We start from the raw sequence: 25940 nt of genomic DNA on the forward strand, positions 1-25940 counted from the left end.
ACTACATTGAATAGGCCGGGATAATAAAGAAATGTATCAGTTTCATAAAACTAATCAGAATAAATGTTTTAGATACTTCGGTTCAACTGCAAAGGTTTAAAATGTCCATGTGTAAAAATTAAAAATTCTAAAAAAGAAGACCCTTAAAATCTTATAGCTACCAGTGCCAATCCTTAAAGGGTGGAAATCAGCTCCGACTTTAAAAATACTATACTTTAAAAAAGAAAATGACACCTAGATAGTGGCTCCAGGTAAATATGCAAATAATGGATACAAGAAATGTTGTGCTCTATCTAAAAAATAAAGTAGAAATTTGTCTTCTAATGGTTGGTAAAAAAAACAGTCCGAGAAGTAGACTTTATTTTCTCATTGTAAACACACCCTAAGTGAATTCTCATCCTTTCTATTGCAGCCAGACGGAAGACAGGACTCTGGAATAGTGGGGTACTTTGAGCAATAAACACACAAACAAGAACACCAGGCCATTTTTGTCATCCAGCCTCAGGACAATCAGGCTGCTTTGACTGAGGGTACAGGCTATCGACTGGCAGGGGAAGAAAGTCACCTAGAGGCTACAAGGCACAGAGGGTTTTTTTTTAATAGTTGTTTTTTGCTGTTTTGGCAAAAGGATGCTTAACTAGGGGTTTCAGGTGTAGTGTAATAGACACCAAAACCCAAAGTGGGGTGCTGCCAGATTTAGACATTTTAAGTCCTTCCCCCACATGGAGAGAGGTATAGAGGGTCTAGGAGAAGATTTATTTGGAGGGTGTCATGAGCATGCTGTGACTCCCACACACCCCTCCTAGCCGGCAAGGGTACTGGGCTTCTCAGAGAGAAGGGCTTTTATGGGACAACTCAGACAGCTTTGCATACGCCCCTTACAGTTTGGGGTGATGCTGTGCATTGGTATCCTAATCACGCCTGGGAAATCTAATGGGAAGAGGATGGCTGGAGGGGCTTGTACCACACAGTAAGGGTGGGAAAGTGGGGAAGAGACTGCACTCCCAAAGAGTGTTGGGGCAAAGGTCCCTGAGCGTTCTCCCAGGAACTGGATGTGGGTTATTAGAGAGAGGCAGGCTGGGTTTATCGGATCCTGTCCAAGAGATCAGGATGGGACAAACAGATTGCATTTTAGAAAGTTGGTTTCATGGTTGCAGAAGCAGGGAATTTACTTTCCTGGATGTGAATGCGAAACACACAGCCCCGGTTGCTACTGGCAGCCATCTTGGACCAGGAAAACGTCTTGTGCCGAGGTGAAATGTGACAAAAAACGGAGAACAGAGCAGAAAAACCAACAGAACACAAAATCCACCCTGCATCTGAACTTTGTGCTGATGTGAACCAACAGACTCCCTGTCAAGCTAGTTTGAGTTGAGTTTTCTAGTATTTGGCACTGAAAGCCCTTCATTTTATAATCTTTCCTAAATCTGGGAGAACAGCCACAGCCCAAGTTTGCACTAGACTAGGACTGTCCATTTTGCAGGAAAATGCAAAATAATCAGAATGCCAACTTCATCTTGGTTCTTGGAGTGAACTCTGTCCCTAGGGGAGGATATGGACTCTAATCCAAATGAGACATTAATTGACAGATGGACTTCTTTTGGATGGAATGTAAGAAACAAGGAGAGTCAATTATATGTTACCTGGTAATGAACTCTCTGGGAGCCAGAAGAAACTGACTGCAGGTCCTAATGAGAAAATGAAAAAAAAAAAAAAAAATAACCCATACACCTTAAGATTAGTTTGAACAAACTGCCTCAACTCCATCAACTAAACGCCCAATTTTATATTATTAAGCCCATCTGGAAAGCATCTTACTCTCCCCAGTCCCCCAAGGTTAAACAAAGAAGATAATGCCAAAAATAATAAAAGCACACCCAGTTGGACTAAGAGAAGAAAGGCCATTTAGCTATTGAAACTTATAAATCCTAAATAGCGTTTAGAGGTAAGTGATATAATTTCAAGGATAGAGAAGACCAAAAGTAAAAGACAGGCGATTTTGTTGTAATAAATGGGGATCCTAGTTAACTTGCACCTGGACTTTTGGTTTGTGCAGTAAGCTACTTAAGCCCCCTTAGGCACTTAGGAAGAATTTATTTATCTAAGACCAAAAACATACTGTCACGATAATTGTGTTTATACTGACAAGTTGCTTGGCAAACACAGGATTTCAGAGACTGAAAAGAAAAAATCACTGTCCAGCTCTGCATTATCAGAAAGTGCAAATTAACAGGGTTGAAATTAATGAGGCTTTACTGGAAGATTCTGAGAGCCAGGCTCCCTTTATAAAGTTTTATAACTAAATTGTCATCACTGTCATGTCCTGCAGGCTTCCTTGTTAACGAGCATAGTGATTCTATTTACAGATGTCAGCAATCCTGGCTACCTGGGTACCTGCTTCCCACAGGCTTTATCAACTTACTCTCTGAGCCCAAGTTTAAAACTTTTCCTCTTTATTTGTGCTTGCTCTTTCCTTTTTTCAATTTTTTTTTTTAAGAATCCTACTTTTAGTTGTTGAATATTGGTGTGATAAGCATAACAGTAAGTTAATTTTCAACAAAGTCAATTCATCAGTCATATATTTTGCTACTGTGGAATCTTAAGTTACCCAAGTGTTTAAAAAAAAAAAAGCTTGGTATCAATTATGAGTCACTTTTTTTATTGCTGGGTTTTTTTTTGAGGGAAGTTCCACAATAAAAGACCAACATTATTTTGAAAATATGAGTTACTATATGTTCTAGGATTGATTTGGACCTGAGTCACATGTTAAAAAGTTCACAAATTTTTACACGTTAAATTTATCTTTGGTAAAAATAGCCAAGTGAAGCCACAAGTATAAACTTTGTTGACTTTTCTTCTCTCACCCTTATTAGTATTCACAGTTTGGCAACTATCTCAAAATATTCTACATTCCCAGTTCCATCTCTATCCTTCACAATGCTGAAGAGAAAAATTAGTAATTTTTACATTCCTTTATGCCTCCTACCTGAGTTTATTTCCACCAAGAGAAACAGACTCTAATGTTCAAAGCTAAGTAGCTACAATTTGAAGGGATTTTAAACACTATATATCTTCTTTATTTGTGATATTTACTTATGTATAATGTGTTGTCTGGAAGAGAGTTGCTCATCTTGGGGTATTTATCAAAATCACGCAAGAGCTTTAAAAATATAAATGTCTAGACCACATCCCAGAAAAGTGATTCTAATGTGCATCTTTCACCAAGAAACAAAGACAAAGAAGTGGCTGTTTATGCTTTTCGCCATTTGTAGAACAAGACACTGAATACTCTCCCTTGAAATTTTGCAAAAACAACCCATGACCACTGCAGTGATGGATCTGGGTTCTCCTGGCTTTGCTGGTGCAGTTCAAGTTCATGGGAATGTCACATATGAGACCTCCTCCTTTCTCTTTCTCTATGGTAAGACCAGATTGAGAAAAAAAATAATAGATTATTCCTTTGTGTTCTGACACAAATTCTTTTGAAATATAGGTTTTTCTTTCCTGTAGAAGTTACATTTAAAAACAAATCTAGCTGTCTCTGACAGAAGTCTGTACTAGATGCAAAACATTAAGTAACGCCAAATCTGTTTTCCTTTATTATTTATCAGTGCCCTTTGAAATTCTGTATAGTTCAAAAAACACAGGTGAGCTGTCTGGCAAGACAAGGAGCTCCAGGCTATAGCTATGGATCACACTGGAGCAACGTGGTGCTGTACTTAACCTAATCAACCTTTCCCACTCCAACCACCCGAGGAGGAAAAACAGCAGTGGGGATGGGGAGGGAGAAGATGCGGTGTATGCTTAAGAGACAAGAAAGACAAGGCCACCATATTTCCATTTCCTCCCCAAATGCATCATCTTAGAAGTAAATATAGATGGCTGGTAATTACTGACAAAAATGGAAAACTGAGCAGAATAAATTATTGGCTAAAGAAACTCACCTCCTGCAGGCGATCTATGTACATACGGCAAGTCTCCAAATCACAGTCTCCACGCACAACTAGAATACCCAGAGGGATGGCTAAGGGTGAAGGAAAGAGAAAAATCTAAAATAACATATTTGATTTTTCTATTTTGGTATAAATGCATTTTTTATGGTTAAAAAAGACCTCTCATAAATATAATTGGTTTTTTGGATATTTCACTATCTCCCGGCACCTCTTCTACGAGCTCAGTCTCTTTACTTATGCAGTTTTCATATTCTTTCCCTGCATGATCCAGGTTGCCCCTTGCCACGTGGCCAGCCTTCATTTCATTTTGTCTTAGTGGCCCTGATAAGAGGTACAATGTCATGGAAACAGTAGACTGACAGGGCCAGAGGCTGTTCACAGCCAGCTGCTAATTTATGCCTGTATTTGCAAGAGCCAAAGTACCAGAGAGGAATTAAAAAATCATGATGCTGGACACTTACCCCTTTCCCTCTTAAATGCATGGGGCTTAATCTTTATGTCACTTTGCAACAGTTCCCTATTTAAGAGACTCAAGCTACTCAAGGCACTGTTGTTACCTGGTGGCCAATGCCAGAATGAAATAGGCAAGAAACATTAAAAAAAAAAGCTTCTAGAAGGTTCATAGCTTAAAAATCCAAGTGATTTTAAAGACGGTCAGTGTAAATGTGGTAGCAGCAGGGCTTCAGAAAACAATGAGGAGAAGCTGTTACATGCCTTAAATACCTTTTTCAGGTGGTGGTAAATGTCATACAATGGCTTTAGTGGATAGAAACTCCTGCTTCAGATATAACCACAAGATTCCTGAAAAACTGAAAATAGTCTCCTTCCCAAAACTTCAAACAAAAAATGTATGTGTACATTTCTGATTTTAAAAATTCAGTTATACTATTAAACCCATGATTTAAAAAATATTTCAAAATCTTGAAGCAACCAACTAGAGATTAACAAGGAGATGACAGGACAGTTGTGTCCACTAAAGATTTTTAAAAATCTTTCACTCATTGAATTTTTAAAGCTTCATCATCAATAAATAGATCTGAAAATGCAAAGTGCTAGGGCTTTAAAAATGAATTATACAGAGAATAAAACAGATTTAAATGCATGGGAAAATCCTGAGGAACTCACCAAGTTGTAGAAAAGACACACATATAAAAAATAATAAATGGAACATAGGCTATGGTAAATGTATGAACTTAGTCACTTGAAAGCTATAGGAGAGAGGAAATAGTCTTGCCTGGAGGGTAGATTTGAGGCTCTCTGAAGGATATGGAGCCCCACTGGTCTCTTAGAGAAGCAAGAGTTGTCTAGAGAAAAAGATACAGAGTTTGCTTCTCAACATTACCTCCTAGACTGGTTCCACTAGGGAGATCAATACCACTAGCTCGTACCTTTAGGTTCCCAAAGTGCTTCAAACATAAGCTGGAAGGCATCCATCATCTTGCAGAACTACATAAGCCTATGAATCAGTATGGTCTCTCTCACCGGAATAAGACTTATTTCCTTTTACAACCCCAATGTCTGGTAGGTATTCAATAAAAGTTTGTTTTTTTAAAAAAAAAAAGGTGGGGAAGGGGGAGGAGGAAGACAGGCTTAGGGCCTGTTCAAGTGAGAAAGAGAAAGTGTGTCTTTAAGAGCTAAGTCTACTTTCCAGGATAGACAAAGAAGAAGGGTTTGGAGCAGGAGCAGAGAGTGTGCATTGGGTTGGCGCTTGCCTTTGCCTATTCTTCCAGAAGCTAAGCAAGAGAACAGCAAGTAAAAGGGTGAGGAACCATGTAAGTATCACATGTTTGGGGGAATAATAATCTGGAAAAATAATTTTTCTCCTTTTTTGAATATATACAGAAATATCCAAGAAGTCTTCAGTATGGTAATCATGCATCTTTGAAAGGAATGAAAGGGAAATTCAATAAAGAGATCCCTAATAGTAGTGACTAAAGTAATCATCCTCAGCTAGACTATTAAATAGGTCCAAATAAGGTGACCTACTTAAGTAAGAGAAGAATAAGGATTTCTAATACTTGAGGAATGATGAGGAAAACCTAGAATTTTAGCCTAGAAAGTAAATCAAAGGTTGTGGAAATAGAATACAGCTATAATTATCATGAGAATCCATGTTAGAATCTTTCTCTTAATTTCAAATGTGCAAATATAGAGAAATAAAATTTCATTAATATTTACCTATTTACTTAAATGAGGAGACACATTATATAGAAATGCAGGAATCTGGTCAACCCCTCTGACTATCAATGCTTGAAGTTAGTCTGGCCATAAATCCAATATACTTGGTAGCAGATATTTTAAACTACAATTAGAGATTGGATATTCCAGACCTAAAATAATGAATGTCTAGGAAAAAGTTTTCAAAGATGTGTCATTCATTTCTACTAAGGGTATAAAGTCAGCAACTTTGCTTATTCCTCAAGAAGCTGATGAAGAGAAACGGTGTATTTGATTGATATTAGCTATACAGTTGGGGTAAAAAAAAAAAAATGGCATCCTATACCACAGTTTCATAGCATGATTACTGACGACTGTTGTCAAATTTATCCTATGAAGGTACAGAAAGAATTTACAGTCATTCTCTCTTGGATTCAAATCCCAGTGCTGCTTTGGTCTTACAAATGACACATGCTTGCTGTTTGGTCTTGCAACTTCCTCAATTCCTTTGATCCTTGGATTGAAGGCTATAGTATTTAGAATAGGTATTGTCTAGGATTTTGTGAAGATTAAATACAATACTATATTTAAAAATGAATAACCAGATCATCAATGCTATCTTTCCCTCACTCCCTTTACTAACTTTTGAGCATCTTGAGCTAGAAAATGGTACATCCAATCATCTATCTTTCAATTTATCATACTACAAGGATTAGCTGGTAGTAGTTCCATAAGTTATATCCTGTTTACTTAAAGCTAGCATCTACTCTTTCCTTGAGGGTAAAGATAACTGTAGTACAAAAATATTGTAATCTGACACTTCCATTTGAGACTTTACATGGTGAAGAGAAACCAGAAACTTGTGGAAAATTACCACCTTCCTTTTACACTGCTGACAACCAACTGCCAAACCTCACTGAAGTTTCCTTCATCTTAATTGGGAGCAGGGAGACTACTTATCACCCAAGCATTAGCATTACTATTCCTGATCTTGATGATTCATCTGATTTTAGCCTTGGAGATTTTATTTGACTCCAATAAGCATCAGTCGCTACTCAACCTATAGTACATAATGGAACTTTCATTGCAGGGGTCAAATGGAGTTTACAAGTTCTAACTAAGCAATCAAGAACAAGCTGGTTTCTAGATTAAGAAGGCAGATTTAACACACACTTACTTCTCCTGCACCAGAAATGCTACTAAATTACAGCACATGAATTTTAAAAAGACATAAACCAACAAAAAAAAGAGGAGAAACAGTGAGGAGAAAATGGTAATGAATAAAGCATATGGAAAATTGGTAACTGACTCAGAGCCCCTATAGAGTCTAATCCTAGACTATGGGTGGGGATAGATAAGAACTAATTTACACTTCAAAACCCTCGGAAGATGTGCAAACTGGCAACATCAGTTGCAGCTAAAATAAGAAGCACTGGATATTAAATCACTAGATTCCACCACCCACTCTTGATAGGTGGAGTTACTTCACAGAAAATGGGGATTAACTGATCATCTACAGAATGCAGAGATCCCCAACTTTCTTCTCTCACTAGACTCTCCAAAAGCTGGCAGCCAGAACCCTACCTTCTTAGAAAGAGATCTGAAGACTCTTCTCTGGGGAATCCTCAGAGTTAAGAGAAAACATTCCATCCATGAAATATAAACATGATTGTATTAAAAGATGAAGAACATGAAGAAGAAAAAGGAAAAGGAGCATCATTCAGAGAACAAACAAGTTCGTGAAATTTGATATAATAGAGTTTAATAGAAAGGTTAGAAGATGAAGTTGAGGAAATCTCCACAAAAGAAGAGCAAAAATAAAAAGAGGCAGAAAATAGGAGGGAAAAGGTAAGAACAATAGGACTGGTCCAGTGGTCCAACATTCCAATAACAGTAGTTCTAAAAACCAGAGAAAAATAGAGAGAGGAGTAATTATCAGAAACAAACAAAAAATCAAGACTATTTCTTAGAACTGAAGAACATCAGTTTCCCACTTGAAATGGCCCAACAGGTACAATAACAAAAGAACAATAGAAAGACATTTTATTTTGAAGTTTAAGAATATTGGGAACAAAGAGAAGAGTCTACAAGTTTCCAAATAGGAAAATCTAGATGGCAAAGAAAGGATCAGGGATTAGACTGTTTTAAACTTCTCAGAGGCAACTGTACAGTCAGAGAACCAATGAAACAATGTGTTCAGAATTATAAAACTTTTACAAATAATCCAAACTATCAAATTAGTCCAAGGGTTAAATTAAGGACACACCCTCTACTAAAAAGTTACTGCAGAACATGCACCAACAAAAGTTGAGTTTGCAACAAGAATGAGGAATGCAGGGGATATAACAAATGGGGAATCCAACAATGAAAAGATTTTAAAAAAACCCTCTAAGGGGATTGGGCTAGAAGAGTCTAGGGTGACAGATATATTGGGGCACTCTGACTCAATAGGCAGAGATGTAGAGAGCTGTCAACCATTGAGTCTCATCAACATTGGAGAGTTATTTTTCAACCAAAGGATAGAATGTCTAAGTGAGTCTGAACCAGTTTCTTACAATCATCCCCAGATGTGCTCTGCCTTAACCTGTTATTGAGAGAAAGAGTTAGGTCATGGTGAGGCAGAAAAATTCAAAGAAGTCCATCCCCTCTAACCATAGTTCCACTTGATAGCTAGAACCCACCTTAACACCCTGCCAAATGCTTTCCAGAATGCAGTCATGACCTTGCCCACTAAATTCTCATAGAATGGGCTCATAGGCACTCTCAGGGAAGCCAAAGCCAGACAGTAATCCAGAGACTCTTTTCAGCTCTCTCGAAAGCCTTCAACTAAAAGTGAAAGCATCATCGCTTCCTTGCAGAGGGAGGTTTAGGACTGCTACTTGGTGTTTCAAAGCCACTCTATCTGAATTAGGGATGCATATATTGATGACAAATATATACCTATGAAGAGAATGGCAAGTACAAAAATCTGTATACTGGGATTATCTTGGTAGGAGAGGGCTAAGGGGAGATACTTGTTCTGTTTCTTAATCTGGGTGGGAGGTACATGAATGCCCATTTTACTACTAATCATTTTATATACATACATATGTGCATATATGTATGTGTGTGTATATATATATATATAGGGGTATAGGTGTGTGTACATATATGTATGAACAACATTTATGAACAGAACATGTATGTGTGTGTTTATGTGTGTATGTATGTGTGTGTGTATATATACATATATATGTGTGTGTATATATGTATAGTATTTCAGAATTGAAAATAAGAAATACAACCTATCTGTGGCAACTGATTTTAATGATAGTGCTGCTAAAGTTCACTGCATATTCTCTGATGTTCTCTGTGAATTAGACAAAAGTATAACTTAGCATCAAATAGGAAAATGAGGGAAAACAGTAGAGAAGCCATCAAAAGCCCCCAAATGACACCTACTGCTGCGATCCATCTCAAGCAATGGACACGGCATATTGAGCAGTCATAACCCTATGGCTTGTCATGGCATGTGTACTTGTTTGCGTGTGTGTTTATATAACAAGCAGCAGGATGATCTCTCTGCCTTATCTGGGCCTCAGAAGTCTCTAGAGCAGCAATGTCCAACAGACCTTTCTGCATGCCCAATGCAGGGGCCACTAGCCACATGTCATATCGAGTACTTGAAATGTGGCCGGTGTGAATGAGGAACTGAGTTTTTATCTTATTTGATTAACTTATAGTTTAAATAACCATATGTGGTTAGTGAGCATTAGAGTTTTGTTCTCTGTGGAACCAAAAAGTTGAATGTCCTTAGTACCAGATTCAATATATTTCAAAACCATCCATGTTTTAACCTTTCCATGAGTAGCGCATAGATCCAGCAAACAAAACCACTTTTCTCTTTGCCCCTACCTAGTTGGATTCAATGTGCTTCCTAATTCCTAGCAGTAGTATTCCCTGGTTGACTGAGGACAAATTTATTTCCCTTATTCTATATCCTACCTTTCTTATCCTAGCTTTCTTAATCACTTCTCTGACCCTCCTATCAAAACATACTCTCAGATCCTTCTTGGTACTTTGGTATAAATGACTAATAATTAATTAAAGGGTTAACCCTCTAAAAAGCACTTGAGTTTCAACATGTTTGAAAGTTGGGCTAACATGACTGTCATAGACTAAATGTTTGGGTGTCTCCCAAATTCATATGTTGAAGCCCTAATCCCCAATGTGATGGTATCTGGAGATGGGCCTTCTTCGGGAGGTAATTATGGTTAGATGGGGTCATGAGGGTGGGACCCTCATGATGGGATTAGTGTTTTTATAAGAAGAGACACCATAGAGCACTCTCAAGCTCACTCTCTCTCCCCCTTTGAGGACACAGCATGAACGCAGCAATCTACAAGCCAGGAAGAGAGCTCTCACCAGAAACCAAATCAGCCGGCACCTTGATCATGGACTTTCCAGCCTCTGGAACTGAGAGGAAATAGATCTCTATGGTTTAAGTCACCAGGCTATGGCATTTTATTACAGCAGCCCTAGCAGACTAAGAAAATGAAAAGCTTTGACAAATTTAGGTAAAGAAATACAAAAGAAATTGTGGAGTTGACTGGCAATTCTCAGCCCTGAGGATTATACTACCAATTACTTCTTCCCAGCCAAAACATGAGCCCTGCCCTGGCTCCCATCTCAGATTTCACCCTGGCATCCATTAACCTCCTTTCCCTATTTCTGTTTGTTTAAATGCCTCATAATACAGAATGCAATTAAATTAATTGGTTGAGATGACGGTGGTGTGGGAAGACGCCGAGTTAGTGTCTCCTCACGACTAGGGTGCTTGCTGGCCACTGGTGGGGGATCCTGACGCCCGAGGAGATGGGAGGAACCCCCAAGTGAACCACCACCCCATGCAGCTTGTGGAATTTTGGTTCACGAGCTGGGGGTTGGGCCGAAGTTCCTGTGGTGGGAGCTCCGAGTCTGAACCACTGGACTAACAGAGAACCTCAGACCCCAGGGAATATTCATCAGAGTGAGGTCTCACAGAGTTCCTCATCTCAGCACCAAGACCCAGCTCTACCCAACAGCCTACAAACTCCAGTGTTGGAAGCCTCAGGCCAAACAACCAGTAAGAGAGGAACACAATTCCACTCATAAAAAAAAAAAAAGAGAGACCGTAAAAAAATATGTCACAGATGAAGGAGCAAAGTAAAAAGCTATAAGACCAAATAAATGAAGAGGAAATAGGCAATCAACCTGAAAAAGAATTCAGAGTAATGATAGTAAAGATGATCCAGAATCTTGGTAACAGAATGGAGACATGGATTGAGAAAATACAAGAAATGTTTAACAAAGATCTAGAAGAACTAAAGAACAAACAAACAGAGATGAACAACACAATAACTGAAATGAAAAATACACTAGAAGAAATCAATAACACAATAGCTGAGGCAGAAGAACAAATAAGTGAGCTGGAAGACAAAATGGTGGAAATAACTGCCGAGGAGGAGAATAAAGAAAAAAGAATGAAAAGAATTGAGGACAGTCTCAGAGACCTCTGGGATAACACTAAACGCAACAACATTCGAATTATAGGGGTCCCAGAAGAAGAAGAGAAAAAGAAAGGGTCTGAAAAAATATTTGAAGAGATTATAGTCGAAAACTTCCTTAATATGGGAAAGGAAATAGTCACCCAAGTCCAGGAAGCACAGAGAGTCCCATACAGGATAAACCCTAGGAAAAACACACCAAGACATATATTAATCAAACTAACAAAAGTTAAATTCAAAGAAAAAATATTAAAAGCAGCAAGGGAAAAACAAAAAAAAAACATACAAAGGAATCCCCATCAGGTTATCAGCTGATTTTTCAGCAGAAACTCTGCAGGCCAGAAGGGAGTGGCAGAATATACTTAAAGTGATGAAAGAGAAAAACCTACAACCAAGATTACTCTACCCAGCAAGGATCTCATTCAGATTCAATGGAGAAATCAAAAGCTTTTCAGACAAGCAAAAGCTAGGAGATTTAGCACCACCAAACCAGCTTTACAACAAATGCTAAAGAAACTTCTCTAGGCAGGAAACACAAGAGAAGAAAAAGACCCACAAAAACAAACCCAAAACAATTAAGAAAATGGTAACAGGAACATACATATATATGCTGTCTAAAAGGGACCCACTTCAGACCTAGGGACACATACAGACTGAAAGTGAAGGGATGGAAAAAGATATTCCATGCAAATGGAATTCAAATGAAAGCTGGAGTAGCAATATTCGTATCAGATAAAATAGACTTTAAATTAAAAACTATTAAAAGAGATAAGGAGGGGCACTACATAATGATCAAAGGATCAATCCAAGGAGAAGATATAACAATTATAAATGTCTATGCACCCAACATAGGAGCACCTGAATACATAAGGCAAATGCTAACAACCATGAAAGGAGAAACTGACAGTAACACAATAATAGTAGGGGACTTTAACACCCCACTTACACCAATGGACAGCTCATCCAAACAGAAAAACACAAACTTTAAATGACACAACAGACCAGACAGATTTAATTGATATTTATAGAATATTCCACCCAAAAGTGGCAGAATACACTTTCTTCTCAAGTGCCCATGGAACATTCTCTAGGCTAGATCACATCCTTGGTCACAAATCAAGCCTCAGAAAAGTTAAGAAAACTGAAATCATATCAAGCATCTTTTCTGACTACAATGCTATGAGACTGGAAATCAATTACAGGGAAAAAAAACTGTAAAAAACACGAATACAAGGAGGCTACACAGTGCGCTACTAAGTAACCAAGAGATCACTGAAGAAATCAAAGAAGAAAAAAAAACTACATAGAAACAAAGGCAATGAAGACATGATGACCCAAAACCTATGGGATGTAGCAAAAGCAGTTCTAAGAGGGAAGTTTATAGCAATTCAATTTCACCTCAAGAAACAAGAAAAATCTCAAATAAACAATCTAACCCTACACTTAAAAGAACTACAGAAAGAAGAACAAAGAAAGCCCAATGTCAGTAGAAGGAAAGAAATCATAAAGATCAGAGCAGAAATAAATGAAACAGAAACAAAGAAAACAATAGCAAAGACCAATAAAACTAAAATCTGTTTCTTTGAGAAGATAAAAAAAATTGAAAAACCCTTAGCCAGACTCATCAAGAAAAAAAGGGAGAGGACACAAATCAGTAAAATTAGAAATGAAAAAGGAGAAAGGAAAAATCACAACTGACACCGCAGAAATAAAAAGGATTATAAGAGACTACTACAAACAACTATATGCCAATAAAATGGACAACCACGAAGAAATGGACAAATTCTTGGAAAGGTACAATTTTTCAAGACTGAACCAGGAAGAATTAGAAAGTATAAACAGACCTATCACAAGTAATGAAATTGAAACTGTAATTAAAAATCTTCCAACAAACAAAAGTCCAGGACCAGATGGCTTCACAGGTGAATTCTATCAAACATTTAGAGAAGGGCTAACACTGATCCTTCTCAAAAGCTTCCAAAACATTGCAGAGGGAGAAACACTCCCAAAAATCCATTCTACAAAGCCACCATCACCCTGTTACCAAAACCAGAAAACAATATCACAAAAAAATAAAATTATAGACCAGTATCACTGATGAACATAGATACAAAAATCCTGAACAAAGTAGTAGCAAACAGAATCCAACAACACATTAAAAGGATCATACACCATGATCAAGTGGGATTTGCCCCAGGGATGCAAGGAATCTTCAATATATGCAAATCAATCAATGTGATACACCATATTAACAAACTGAAGGATAAAAACCATACGACCATCTCAATAGATGCAGAAAAAGCTTTTGACAAAATTCAACACCCATTTATGATAAAAACTCCAGAAAATGGGCATAGAGGGAACCTACCTCAACATAATAAAGGCCATATACGACAAAACCACAGCAAGCATCATGCTCAATGGTGAAAAACTGAAAGCATTTCCACTAAGATCAGGAACAAGACAAGGATGTCTACTCTCACCAGTCTTATTCAACATAGTTTTGGAAGTCCTGGCCACAGCAATAAGAGAAGAAAAGGAAATAAAAGAATACAAATGGGAAAAGAAGAAGTAAAACTGTCACTGTTTCCTGATGACATGAAACTATACATAGAAAATCCTAAAGATGCCACCAGAAAACTACTAGAACTAATCAATGAATTTGGGAAGGTTGCAGGATACAAAATTAATGCACAGAAATCTCTTGCATTCCTATACACCAACAACGAAAAATCAGAAAGAGAAATTAAGGAAACACTCCCATTAACCATTGCAACAAAAAGAATAAAATACCTAGGAGTAAACCTGCCTAAGGAGGCTAAATACTTGTATTCAGAAAACTATAAAACACTGATGAAAGAAATCAAAGATGACATAAACAGATGGAGAAATATGCCATGTTCCTGGATTGGAAGAATCAAAATTGTGAAAATGACTATACTACCCAAGGCAATCTACAGATTCAATGCATTCCCTATCAAGCTACCAATGGCATTCTTCACAGAATTAGGACAAAAAATTTCACAATTTGTATGGAAACACAAAAGACCCTGAATAGCCAAAATAATCTTGAGAAAGAAAAATGGAGGTGGAGGAATCAGGCTCCCAGACCTCAAACTGTACCAGAAAGCTACAGTAATCAAGACAGTATGGTACTGGCACAAAAACAGAAATATAGATCAATGGTACAGGATAGAATGCCCAGAGATAAACCCACACACATATGGTGACCTAATTTATGACAAGGCAGGCAAAAACATACAATGGCGAAAAGACAGCTTCTTCAATAAGCAGTGCTGGGAAAACTGGACAGCTACATGTAAAAGAATGAAATTATAACACTACCTAACACCATACACAAAAATAAACTCCAAATGGATTAAAGACCTAAATGTAAGACCAGACACTATAAAACTCTTAGGGGAAAACAAAGGAAAAACACTCTTTGACATAAACCACAGCAAGATCTTTTTTCACCCACCTCCTCGAGTAACAGAAATAAAAACAAAAATAGACAAATAGGACTTAATTAAATTTAAAAGCTTTTGCACAGCAAAGGAAACCATAAACAAGATAAAGACAACCCTCAGAATGGGAGAAAACATTTGCAAATGAAACAACAGACAAAGGATTAATCTCCAAAATATACAAACATCTCATGGAGCTCAATATTAAAAAAACAAATAATCCACTTTAAAAATGGGCGGAAGACCTAAATAGACATTTCACCAAGGAAGACATACAGATGGCCAAGAGGCACATGAAAAGATACTCAGCATCACTAATTATTAGAGAAATGCAAATCAGAACTACAATGAGGTATCACCTCACGCTGGTCAGAATGGCCATTATCAAAAAGTCTAGAAACAATAAATGCTGGAAAGGGTGTGGTGAAAAGGGAATCCTCTTGCACTGTTGGTGGGAATGTAAAATGTTACAACCACTACGGAAAACAGTATGGAGGTTCCTTAAAAAACTAAAAATAGAACTACCATATGACCCATCAATCCCACTACTGGGCATATACCCTAAGAAAACCATAATTCAAAAAGAGACATGTATCACAATGTTCATTGCAGCACTATTTACAGTAGCCAGGACATGGAACCAACCTAAATGTCCATCGACAGATGAACGGATAAAGAAGATGTGGCACATATATACAATGGAATGTTACTCGCCATAAAAAGAAACAAAATTGAGTTATTTGTAGTGAGGTGGATGGACCTAGAGTCTGTCATACAGAGTGAAGTAAGTCAGAAAGAGAAAAACAAATACCGTATGCTAACACATACATATGGAATCTAAAAAAAAAAAAATGGTACTGACAAACCTAGTTGCAAGGGCAGGAATAAAGATGTAGACATAGAGTATGGACTTGAGGACATGGGGTGGAGAGGGGGAAGCTGGGGCGAAGTGAGAGTAGCATTGACATATATACACTACCAAATGTAAAACAGTTAGCTAGTGGGAAGCAGCATCACAGCACAAGAGATCAGCTCGGTGCTCTGTGATGACCTAGAGGGGTGGGAATAGGGAGGATGGGAGGGAGGCTCAAGAGGGAGGGGATATGGGGACATGTGTATGCATATGGCTGATTTGCCTTGGTGTACAACTGAAACCAACACAGTACTGTGAAGCAATTATACTCCAATAAAGATCTCTTTTAAAAAAGTAATTGGTTGAGAAATCCATTCTATATTTCACATTGCATGCTCTGGATTTTATGTCTGAAATAAAATGCCACGGGTCATACTAATTAATTTCGTTTTCTACAGTTGAAGTTAGGACTACTTGAAGTCATTATGCAAATTTATGCCAAATAGCGCATAAATTAACACCATTCGTCTTCAAAAACTCTAAAATCTTCTAGCAACCAATCCACAAGTGTACTCTTTCATCTATAAGAAACTTCTGAAAGATATATGCACTAAAAAATATATATACATATAAATCATGGTTTCTAAAATATATCTCACCACAAATGATAAGCAGAGTCAGGAAATAGACCAGGCTTAGATATCCTATATATGGAACTGACTATATGGAACAAAACATTGAAAACCAAAGTTCTTAAAGGCTATTAAAGAGAAAATGCCTAGAGTTTTAAGAAAACCTGAAAAATGTTTTCCAAAGAGTCAGAGGTATGATGCAAAAGACAACCAAATAGTTTCTTCAAGACAGTCAGTTACTTGATTGAAGAAAGACAAAAGATCCTGTGGACCAACTCTGAGATGAATACCCTTCCCCCCTCCCCCCTCCCCAAGATCTCTGAAGCAATTTTATTCTGGTACAACCATAGGAGTGTGAGTGAACTGTGTTGAGGCCAGTGAATTCCAGTGCATGGGAGTCTCAGGTTAACAAAACTGCAAACTTTGTGAGTTCCCAGATGCAAAACTATTTGCTGCTGGACTGAGTGAGTAGCCCTCATCCCGGCATAGCTGCCCTCAGCCTGATGGTTCAGAGAAGCGGCGATGAGAGCAAGAGGGGGATGGCTGAAGCCGTTCATTGTCTTCTGTTAGTGAATCCTACCCTCCGCCTCTAGAAAAGGCAGTTATGCCCGAACGGACATTTTGCACATGTATATTCTGTTATATTTAAAGATATACAATCCTGAGTTGTGTTACAAGGGTTTAGGCCTGGGTGGAATAAATCTGGGTGAAGAGGAAAATGATAAGAATGATTTTGAGATAACCGGTTTTACCGTGTTTGTTAACCTTTGCCACAATCCTAAGAGGTGGATATGATTATTCCTATTTCTAAAATGAAGAAACTCAGTCTCAGGAAGATTACGTAATATGCCCTGAAATGTCACAGCTATGAAATGGTGCACCCAGATTTCATCCCAGGCTTCTCTTACTCGAGAACCCATCTCCTGCGCTATTCCTCCATCTCGTCAAACTTGGGCCACACAGAGGGTGGAGTCTCTCCTTTCAACACTGAGCTCAGAGAGGTGAAGCTAGAAACTTCTGACAGGCTGACCAAGGAGTGAGGGGGGAATTACAAGTCCCGTATCCAGAGCTACACAAGAATTGGGGAAAGGCTGTGATCCTCGGGAAGCAAAGCGAAGGTAAGCACTTCCAGGCCGGGACAAAGGAGCATGGCCCTGGGACTCAGAAACCATGAGTCAAGCCACACACATTTTCATAAACACACTTGGCAGGGCTGGGGTCACTTTTAAAGACCCACCATTCCCTTCCCTTCCCTTTCCAGCAGGCCAGCTTCCAAGGGCCTGACAGACTGTGGATCAAGCTTATCCGAACAGTTGACAAGCTCTAACCCTGTCTGTAATTTGAGTCACAGAATTAAACTGACTATTTCTTACTTCATAAAGAACTACATGCAACTATAAAATGGTGAGCAGGATACTCATCATTATGGGGGTAGCAGAGATAGCAAGAGTACATCTGACTTTAATCAGAATTGTTATAGACAATCACATGACTTGTTTTGCTATTAAAATCACTGCTTTAGAATATCCCATATTGAGCTGAAGAGCTGATTGACAGCTAACGTGAACTAAATGTAAAACCCACGTTCTCACTTGAGGTGGAAGAAGTTCATTATGTCGGATGCGCAAGATATTCAAAACATTCGATATCATTAATCTGGTAGTTTTTTGCTAGTATAGGTATTTGCATACCATTCATTTTAACATTTATTCTTGGTAGATGACTCTATTCAGGAAAATCCCAGTGGCAGATGTTTTTGATCATTTTGATTACTCAGTGAGCTTACATTGCCCTTGATTCTTCTGCAATATAGTATGTGAGGTCTCCATGCAAAGATAGGTAATCACGGTACCTATCTGTCCGGGTTATCGCGAAGATTAAAGAAGTCAGTGCCTGTAGAACACAATATCTGCAAATCCACCCTATATTCACTCCTATAAGCCTTATCAAATTCATGGATTTTCCCTAATTCTTTATCAACAGGTACGGGCCATTCATAAAGCCTCAAGCCACTTTCAACAGACCAAACGTGGTGACTTTTATAGCAGATAATGTGTTCTACCAAAGCTTCTACAGGCCAGAACCTAAACCAAAGCATGTAAATAAAAGAACCAACCAAACCTGCAAGGAATCACAGCTGGCTGCTTTATGACCCAAGCAAAGACCCTCAGAGCCAAAGAAGAAAGAGCCACCTTTGCTATGAAATCCACATGAAACTGTTAATGGGATTTATGAAAAGGGAGAAAACTCACAGCAGCTAATTCATTCCCTGCAAGATACTGTGATGCATTCAACAAGGTATCACTGTGGAAAGAAAGGATTTAATTATCTGACACGTGAGCGATTATAGTGCAATTCCTGTTCAAACAGAATTGCGGCTAAATGCGGCTATTTACCTATTCAAATCACAAACAAAACCATCTTCAATAGGATCATTAAAAGAAGGTGTGAAACCCTAGGGAAAAACTCCTCAGAAACTGCAAGGATTTACAAAGGTTGGATATTAAGCTCTAAATATATACATAAAAATTTTAGAATTGCAAAGTTTCTGTTAAGGCTAAATAAAAAGGTTGTCACTTTCTGAAAAGAACAATAAATGTAACAACAGGGTTAAAAATTCACAAAACAGAAATGCATTTTGAACAGTTGGGGAAACCATCAAAAATACAGATAATCTTAGAATGAATGTATTTTATGTTAACACTCTTCAGAGATACATTTTTAAAAACCTGACATTCCCTTAAGTATTAATTTTAGGCTTACTGACATAATCAAGACAGTTTGTCAAATGTTCGCTATCTTTCTATCAATTTATATGCGGTCTTAAGAAACAAATAGTCTGAAAAAGAAACTGTTCCCTAGAAAATAACACAGGAGAAAAGCCAGGTAAGCTTGGGTTTGCCAATAACATTTTAGGTACAACATCAAAAGCATGATCCGTGAAATAAAAAGTTGATGAGCTGGACTCAATTAAAATGAAAACTTCTGCTCTGTGAAAGACACTTTTAAGAAAATGAAAAGAAAAAACAGACTGGGAAAAAAATCTTGGCAAAACACATACCTGATAAAAGACCGGTATTCGAAATATGCAAAGAACTCTTAAAACTCAACAATAAGAGAGTCAATTAAAAAAGTGGGCAGAAGATCTGAACTGACATCTTACCTAAGAAGATGTATAGATGGCAAATGACTGTATGAAAAATGTGCTCAATGTCACATGTCATTAGGGAATTACAAATTAAAACAACAATATGATACTATTACATATCTACTAGGATAGCTAAAATTGAAAAAAACAGACAATGCCAAACGCTGGTGAGAACATGGAGCAACAGGAACTCTCATTCCTTGCTGGTGGGAATGCAAAATGGTAGAGCCCCTTTGGAAGAGAGCTTAGCAGTTTCTTACAAAACTATACAAACCCTTACCATGTGATCCAGCAACTGCACTACTTGGTATTTACTGAAATGAGTTGAAAATTATGTCCCCACAAAAATTTGCCCATGAATGTTCATAGCATCTTTATTTATAATTGCCGAAACTTCAAAGCAACCAAGATGTCCTTTAATAGGTGAAAGGATAAACAAACTGGTTATCGCACTGTAAAATATTATTCAGCAACAAAGAGAAATGAGTTTTCAATCCACGAAATGGAGGAAACTTAAATGTATATTGTGAAGAAATAAGCCAGTTTCAAAAGGCCACATGTTGCATGATTCCAACTATATGGAATTCTGGAAAAGGCAAAACTATGGAGATAGTAAACAGATCAGTGGTTGCCAGGGGTTTGGGGGGAGGGACTGATGAATGGGTGAAGCACAGGGGGTACTTAGGGAAGTGAAGCTATTCTGTATGATACTGTCATGGTGGATACATGTAATACCTCTGTGAAAACCCATAAAACTGTAGAACACAAGAATGAATCCTAACGTAAAGTATGGATTTTACTTAATAAGAATATATTAATGTTGGTGCGTCAGTTGTAACAATGTATCGCACTAATGCAAGATGTCAACAATAGGAGAAACTGTGCTGGAGGCTGGGGGGATAACAGGGGGATATATGGAACTCTGTACTTTCACTTAATTTTTCTGTAAATCTAAAACTTCTCTAAAAAATAATGTCTATTAGTAAAAAAAAAAAAAGAAAAAAGAAAAAAAGCAGGAGAAAAGGGGGAAAAAAGAAACTGTTCCGAGTTTCCCTTAGACAGATATTTTGCTGATGCCAGAGAATACTGACATACAGAAAAATAAACTTGCTTTCTTAGCCATAGTGTAACCACTATTCAGAAAGTCAACAGGATGATGGAATAAGGGGCTGGAGGGAAACAGCAAGGAGCAGAGGTCGTGGACCAGAGGAAGGAAGGAAAGCCCTAAGGGAGGATGGCAGGGGACAAGTGGAGTCTCTCCAGTTTACCTCGTTAGTTCCAAATGTGTCAGGGTTATCAGGGCACTAAAACTCTAACTTGATGGCTGACGATAATTAAACAGAATGAGTTGGCAATATTTCAATCCCGTTCTCCCCCTGGGTACCACAGGTTGATCGTGTGACAACCTGTCATTATTACCTGCCCACTGTTCACCTGGAACCAAGAGGAAAAATTAATGGGCATATTAGCATTCGAAAGGAAACATAACACCCTAAGAACTTTCTATCTCACCATGCCATGCCTGGATCTGTCAAAGGTTTCACCACCCCGGTGCCTGTGATTAAAAATGATCCTAGAGTTTGAACTTCACAACTTGAGCTGAACCGAGTCCTCTCCATGGTTCATTTAAAATGTCACCCATAAGATAAAAGTAACTATGTAGTTTTCATTGCATTTGATTTGAGGATAATATGTTGAAGATGTGCTTTCCAGAAACTAGCAGGCTCTCTACAAATATGGGTTTCAAACTACACGTCAAATTCTGCTATTTATTCTGATGGCAACCCAAGGGACATACAAGTCATGTTTCTTTTTAATCCTCTTACATACTTAATAATAATCTTGAATAACAACTTGTGTATTTTCATTTAAGTTGGCCAATGTGCATTGTATATACAAGGGATTGTGCCAAAATACTTTTTCAGGTCAGCAAGTCATTCACTTAATTACACAGCAAACAGATTTTAAGGATTTTCTCGAGCCAGGGACAACTCCAGTGCCAGGAGTTGGGCATATAATACTAAGGAAGACACAGTACCTGCCCTCAAGGTGTCACAGGGGAGCGTGAAAAGGGGAGTGACATAAAAACATCCTGCTGATTATACACATTGTACGAGGAAGGCTGGTGGTCATGAACCAAGTGTGTTTAGGACTCAGGAGAGCTGCACATTCCCCAGGGCAGGATCCGCTTTCATAAGGAATTATTTCCCAAGTGAAGAAAACAATGACATTTGACAAGAGACACAAGAGTTTTTCTAGACAAAGGGAATTCTCTAAGCCTTAGATCATCTTTAGACTCTAAGAAACCAAGAGCATGAAAAGAAGCAAATGTTCAGGATTGAGAAAGAGGTAGGTGAAGAGTAAAAGGGGGTGAGGCCAAGGCCAGAGGCTTGTGGGTTTTTTTTTTTATGCTAAGGAGTTGGGGCTTTATTCTCAGAAAGATTGGCAGATGCTAAAAGGATTGCAGCAGAAAATGGTTTCAAGATTTACATTGACCTAGGGGGGCTTAATGTTGCCCCTAACTTGACTAAACTTTAGACAGGTTTCTCCCTTTTCATAGAGTACTTACTTTAGAAGACTCTGAATTATAAATTCTTTCTCTGCCCCTTTGAGAGGTAAATCTTCTCCCAGCCTTCTGCCAGTTCTACAACCCTGGACATCTTTCCCAAAGACCCAGAACCCATCCCTTTGACATGTAATCGTTCACGGAAGACACTGCTCCAGTTCCTAGTCTCTATAGGTAGCTAATAAGTGACAATTTGCAAACACAGATAGCCTAATCAAATGGCTCAAGTCCTCTAGCACTTTTCCATTTGCTCACTCCAGTGATTGAAAAGTCTCCCGCCTTTTGTCACAGCAGAGTTCACTTTCTCTTCCCCATTGCCACCGTCTTGACCCCGACTGCAATAGTCTTGAATAAAGTCTTGCTTGCCTGTTTAACTTGTCCATGTGACTTTTCTTTGACAACATGTTAGAAAAATCATTGGCAGAGATGTGGAAGGCAAATTAGTGGAAGACAAGGTGAGTGGCAGGAAGGTGAGTTGGGAAGCTATAGAAGTAAATGAGATGAGCAATGCTGGAGTCTGGAATAGAGGAAGACAGTAAAGATAAGGGATAGACATGTGGGAGATGTTACGAATCAGCTCCATAATGGTGCTGGATGGTGAGAGGGAAGAGAAACCAGGGTGATTCACAGATGTTCAGAGTGGCCACGGCAGTTACAACCTTCTCACACACTTGCCTGACACCACAGTAGACAGTGGCCTGCTGAGCTGGAGAGAGGGAAGGAAAACCAAAAAGGCGGGAGGGGGGCGGTGGGAAGGGATAGGTGATGGAAATGATATAAAAGTGGCCCTTGGAAAGATGGTTGATAAGAAGCACTTACAAATGCCTCAAAGGCAATTGATAACACCTAAAATATCTGAAAGGGATTTCAGAGTTAGAATATTGTTACAGGCAGAATTGGGGAGAGAATATTCTCAAGCCTGGAGAATGAAGAGCAGGTGGAGGAAGCGGGGTGGGGGGGAAGGGGAGACTGTAACTCCCTAGACATCCCCCCAAGGCCCAGACCACATCATCTCAGGAACTAAGAGTAATCGATCCTTTTCTTCTTATCTTTCCAATCATCAGCATCTAGCACACGATGAATGGAAAAGCATAAATGAGAAAGAGAAATCCAGAAAAAACACATTGAAGCTGTGTTCTGAACAAAGATGAAAGGAGTCAGAGGGAGAGTGCAACCCGATCACAGCTAATATGCTTAACATTGCATGAGTTTTCTTTTTTCCTACTTTGGATACATTTGGTTCATGCACTACCAGTAATAAAAGAAGAAAAGTAAAAGCAAAAGGTCCAATACTATCTTCTAGTAAATAACAGAAACCAAAGGTCCAGGTCAACCAGTTCTAGAAAATGTCATCATCTTCCAAGTTAATCTGAAGGTTTACTAACAATGATGTAAAGTTCTATTTTTGATGAAGGGAACTCCATTACAATGAGGATTCCTAATGTCACATACAATGGAATTCTAGAACAACAAAATGATTTATAAAATTCCTTGGAGTGCACTCCCAGTGTTAAATGTGATAGAAGCAATTAACTGTAAGGTTCTAGAAGGCACCTGACAATGGGCATTAGAAAACAATATAATGTTTGTCCAGGTACATTCATTAGGAAGGTAATACTCGCAAAATTCCGAGATACAGGGAAGAGCCACCACTGACAATTTACTGCCAGTGCTCTAGTATTTGGAAGGGAGATAACAAGCACTTAACAGTGACATGGAAATCTTGGCTACATGGGTTGGCCAGACAAATACATGTGAAAGTCAAGGTGAAATACTGTGTCCAAAAGCAAAAAGATTCATGACCGGACCCAAAATTTAGTTAAATACTATACTCAAAATGTTGTTTAGAGGGCTTCCCTGGTGGCGCAGTGGTTCAGAGTCCGCCTGCCAATGCAGGGGATGCGGGTTCGTGCCCCGGTCTGGGAAGATCCCACATGCCGCGGAGCGACTGGGCCCGTGAGCCATGGCCGCTGAGCCCGCGCGTCCGGAGCCTGTGCTCCGCAACGGGAGAGGCCACGACAGTGAGAGGCCTGCGTACCGCAAAAAAAAAAAAAAAAAAAAAAGATGTTTAGAGACACTGGTTCAATTCTCTTTCACAATTTTAACATCTTACTGTCAACTGCACATGGAGGTAATGGGCAAGGTCATCGACAGATATTGGAGAAACATTCAGTCATGCAGCTCTGAATTTGAGCTGATTGGATACATGTGAAGAATCATAACAGAAGATGTCCTAAAATCTGTTATAGGGGCCCAAGTCTCTTTGTGAAAGCAAAAAGAGTAAACAAATTATATACAGACAACTGCCGTGTAGAGATGTGAACGAGGGCAGTCTAAAGAAAACACAATTCTAGCACCTGATAACCAAGGGAATGCTTTAATTCTGCTTATCAGTGACTCCAGAAGAGGGGCAGAGGATCAGTGATTCGAGAAGCCCAATAAGTATTAAGAAAGAGTGCTTTCCACCAGTATGAACTACGAAAGGCCGGACGCTTTTATTCACATAACTAGCAAATAAAATTGTGGTTCTAAATTATTCTGCAAAGAGGTTATTTTCAGACCAGCACATATTTCTGTCCTTTGCTCTGTTCAGTTCAGTATCTTTACCAATAAGTTGGATCGACATATAGAATAAGTATCCATCTTGCTGAGGATCAAAATCTGGCGTTATCTCTGACTACAGTGTTCGGCTAGAAATAGCCTGAAATTTATATTACCTTGCGTTTAGATTTCCAATTTTAATTACTCAAATTCCAAAAGGAGCATATTTGGCTTGATAGTAGTTCAGGGCAGACAGAACCTTTAAGAAAAGGTCAGCATTAACATTTTAGGTTTCCATTTTCCTCAGCTCATTCTGAGGCACCTAAAGAAAGTAACTAGCTTACATTCCAATTCCCTGAATTTGGAATAGCAGGGAGGTCAGGCCAAAAGATGCAAAGAGAGAAACTCGGAGGTTAGTGATACATGAGCCTAATTCCTGGTACCTAGAACAGTGCTTTGTACATAATAAGTGTTCAATAAATAGTTGTTACATGAAGAAGGGAATGGATGGACTCAAAGATTTGGGTGTGTGGGTGGTTACATCCTGGCCTTTTAGTTCAAGAATCAGGTGCCGAGTTACGCAGACAAGATGGTGCTTTCAGCACAGATGTGCCCCCCGCAGATCCATGATGGGATGGAGGCCCTCGTTCCCTCAGCCGCTGAAAGTGCTGGCTCTGGACAGCTCACAGCGGAGCCCCTCTCTCAGAAGGACGCAACCGCACTCACGGTTCACTTCCTCCCAGGGAACAGCCTGAACGATCTCCAATAACCCTTGCCTCAGTTGGGACAATTCTAAATGGCGATCCCAGATCCAGATGTCCCTGTGGGAGTGCTCTGCTGCAGTCGCCTCACAGCTCAGTCTGTCCCTCTGCCCACTGCTACTCCTCGCTCTCCACATCCACCGTTCCCTCCTGGAGAATCTCCAGCAAACCTCCTAACACGTACCGTTCCCTCCTGGAGAATCTCCAGTAAACCTCCTAACACATAAAGCTCAAAAGTCTCAGAGTGGGTTTCCCAGGGAACACAAACAAGCACAAGAACTACGACCCCAAATTCTTTTTTAAAACACATTTCTGTAGCATGGACATATATACACTA

At 38.9% G+C, this 25940-nt stretch overlaps 1 protein-coding gene across 3 annotated transcripts in view; it reads right to left on the reverse strand.

Moving 5' to 3' along the window:
- Positions 1 to 25940, reverse strand: part of DGKI (diacylglycerol kinase iota) — a 450344-nt gene that overhangs the window by 87984 nt on the left and 336420 nt on the right. For all 3 annotated transcript variants that reach the window (XR_010945642.1, XM_067747120.1, XM_067747121.1), the window contains 2 exons: positions 3945 to 4024; positions 1644 to 1688 (listed from right to left, as the gene is read on the reverse strand). Coding sequence is in view for 2 of the 3 variants with exons in the window: in XM_067747120.1 (XP_067603221.1) it covers positions 1644 to 1688; positions 3945 to 4024 (125 nt within the window). In the remaining variant the exon portion in view is untranslated. The remainder of the gene's footprint in view (positions 1 to 1643; positions 1689 to 3944; positions 4025 to 25940) is intronic.

Source organism: Pseudorca crassidens, chromosome 8 (genome assembly GCF_039906515.1).
Source record: "Pseudorca crassidens isolate mPseCra1 chromosome 8, mPseCra1.hap1, whole genome shotgun sequence".
In the NCBI taxonomy this organism is placed as follows: domain Eukaryota; kingdom Metazoa; phylum Chordata; class Mammalia; order Artiodactyla; family Delphinidae; genus Pseudorca; species Pseudorca crassidens.